This window comes from Anopheles darlingi, chromosome 2, assembly GCF_943734745.1.
Source record: "Anopheles darlingi chromosome 2, idAnoDarlMG_H_01, whole genome shotgun sequence".
Taxonomy (NCBI): Eukaryota; Metazoa; Arthropoda; class Insecta; order Diptera; family Culicidae; genus Anopheles; species Anopheles darlingi.
This window is the reverse complement of record NC_064874.1, coordinates 49,506,903-49,509,402: the sequence shown is the minus strand read 5'-3', so window position 1 is coordinate 49,509,402 and position 2,500 is coordinate 49,506,903. Positions and strand designations below refer to the sequence as shown.

The following is a 2,500-nucleotide window of genomic DNA, read 5'->3' as shown; positions in this document are numbered from 1 at the left end:
TACGGTGTAACTCCAATCCTTTCCATGTTTAGCTTCCACCTCGTCCTCCTATAATCTGTATTTAATGCAAAGATATGCTTTGCCGCGTACCCTCTGTTAGGCAAGAGATACTAAGTTTACTTTACTGTATTACGGATGGAAATGAATAAAAACCAAAGAAACTTTTATACTTGTCTTTTGGTTCTACCGTGTCGTCGTGGTGAAGGCTGTTCCTGCTGGAGTTAGTCATTACTTTTGGCAGCGTAAAGGGTAACCATATTATTTACTTCACAAACTTTTCAATAGCCACAACTCGAACAAAAAGCGAGTTGAATTCAGTGTTACCATCAGGTTCTGAACATATAGGTAAGTTTCTTAAGATGATTCACGTTGTAGGCAACGGCGGCCCGCAGCTGATCCGGCGAGTCTTCCCACTACGTTGACGATGTCCAGTACGCACTTCGGACTCTTCTCGATGGTTCCGGTAGTTGAGACTTTCCTGATCTTTTGGATAGAAAACTATGACAAAACTATGAGAATGTTAACAGCGGCTTTGATTACCTTACAACTCACTAATGATGGATGCTCGGACTGATATGCCAACCAAGTCTTACCTGATCGTAGCGGGAATAGCCAGGATGTACGATATTTGATTGTTGGCATATTTGTAATTTCCATTTCCGTATAGATGAAAATATACATTTTCATTTGTCTACCCCGGATCCACATCTTCAGCACTTTTCCAGCTTACTTTTACCTCTGTGTGCAACTTCCCGATATTTTATGTGGATTTGTTTCAACAGGAAACCACGTGTGCGATCTTTTTTTTTTATGAAGATCCCGCTATTCAGCAATTCAGCAGCAAAAATCCGCCGCCAAAACTGTTTTTGTAGAGCCGGGGATCGATGAGATAACTGTTTTGTCGCGGTTTCTCGTTGTTCTACAAAACCATTCGCTGATGGTACACAGGATCACCAAATATACCAAGATTTGTTACCAAAAATATTCTAGGTTTGGGTTTTTGCGGGCCACTAAATCAAGCGCGTTCCGAATTGAAATCTAGCTTCAGCACGGCCAGAAATCCGCCGTCCGGGGCCTGTCAAAACAGCCGTTTGACAGTTGGAAAAGTGGCGGATGTGGAAAAGGGGTTTTCTCTCTCCTCAAAAATTGATTTTTTCACTTGCGCCGCACAAAAAACACAGAAGTCCGTCCCTCGCGGTTCTGGTATTTTGTTGTGAAAAGATCCTTTCCTAGCCGTGCCCGCAAACGGTAAGTCCTGGCCCGCTCTCCGTTTCCTGCAACGTGTCCGTGGCATTCACCGGCAAGTGTGGTTAGAAAGTGTATCCACCACCTCACGCTGCCGGAAGAAGTTACCTAGAAGTCCCCTCCCTCGGGGGGTCAACTTAGGTCCTTCGGAAGGTCGCAGGAAATTAACGGCGGGGGGCTCCAATCTTTTGTTCTTTGGGTATATAAACAATCGATTTTGTTTCTTTTCTCATTCCGCCCAGTGCAGACTATTAATAAGACCGCAAAATGGCTGCTACCGCACTGTCCAACGAAAAGGCATGGTTCGACCGTTCCGCCATCGCAAATGCTGAGACGAAGTACTACGAGTACCTGTCGAAGGTAGGTTACTAGAGTTAGACACCGTAGCAGTGCATTTCGTTCCTCGATTCCAGCGAGTAGCTCCTCGCGAAAGGAGGGATTCTCTAGTGATCCGCATGCTTTGTTCCTCCCCGTAACGTCCGTTTTGTGAAAACGATGAGAACTCCACGGTTTAGTTGAGTTAACTTACTGTTATCAAACTACTAACCCATGATCCCATCCCCCTTACCATTACTATACGCAAGCTTCCCACTGCGGATAAGAAAGGGGAGCAGCAGGACGGCGCTGACGCAGACGTGGTGGACGCGGCCAAGCCGAAAATAGAACAACCAAAAAAATCGAACGCTGCTGCATCCCAGCGATTGTCACCATCGCAACAGCAGCAAGCGTCAGAGGTGGCAAACGTTGCTGGGGTAGAGCCGATCCCAGCAGCTGATGCTCCGAAAGCAAAGAAGGACAAAAAGAAGCGGAACAAGGGCAAGAAGGAGAGCACTCCTCCGACTGATAATGAGTCTTCCGAACGGTCGGTATCTGTGGTGGCCGCACCACCGCCGGTTAGTGAGCCGACACCCGCCGTAGTTCAACCGGAACCCGAACCCGAGGTGCAGAAGGAGCCGGGCAAGAAGAAGTCGAAGAAATCGAAAAAATCAAAATCGCATGATAACGACACGGAACAGGTGGCACTGGTGGCGGTCGAACCGCTCAAGGATAATAAGTACGAGGAAACCGTACACCAGCAGAACGTGAAGAACCAGAAGGAGAAAGAGAATCTGGCCCACAAGCTGTGCGATAACATTGCGGAGGAGTTGAACAAGGTGCTGTGGTCCGGGTGGAAGACACGAGACGAACCTTCCCGGGTGTCTTTGGTCTGATTTTATTTTGCGAGTTTTGTTGTTGGGTTGATTTTGTGCGTTTG

The 2,500-nt window shown here is 47.2% G+C and overlaps 2 protein-coding genes across 3 annotated transcripts in view; both read left to right on the top strand.

Moving 5' to 3' along the window:
* LOC125950029 (girdin) overlaps nucleotides 1–159 on the top strand; it is a 5,013-nt gene extending 4,854 nt beyond the window's left edge. The window contains exon 2 of the mRNA XM_049677594.1: nucleotides 1–159. This exon is cut by the window's left edge and continues 352 nt beyond it. The gene's annotated coding sequence lies outside the window, so the exon portion shown is untranslated.
* Nucleotides 160–1,101: 942 nt separating this feature from the next.
* LOC125950057 (probable elongation factor 1-delta) overlaps nucleotides 1,102–2,500 on the top strand; it is a 3,195-nt gene continuing 1,796 nt past the window's right edge. The window contains exons 1-2 of one of the 2 annotated variants that reach the window (XM_049677647.1): nucleotides 1,102–1,248; nucleotides 1,493–1,605. In XM_049677647.1, coding sequence (XP_049533604.1) covers nucleotides 1,513–1,605 — 93 coding nt within the window. In that variant the 5' untranslated portion in view covers nucleotides 1,102–1,248; nucleotides 1,493–1,512. Of the gene's footprint in view, nucleotides 1,249–1,487; nucleotides 1,606–2,500 lie in introns of both variants that reach the window. The other variant, XM_049677648.1, reaches the window with a different exon arrangement.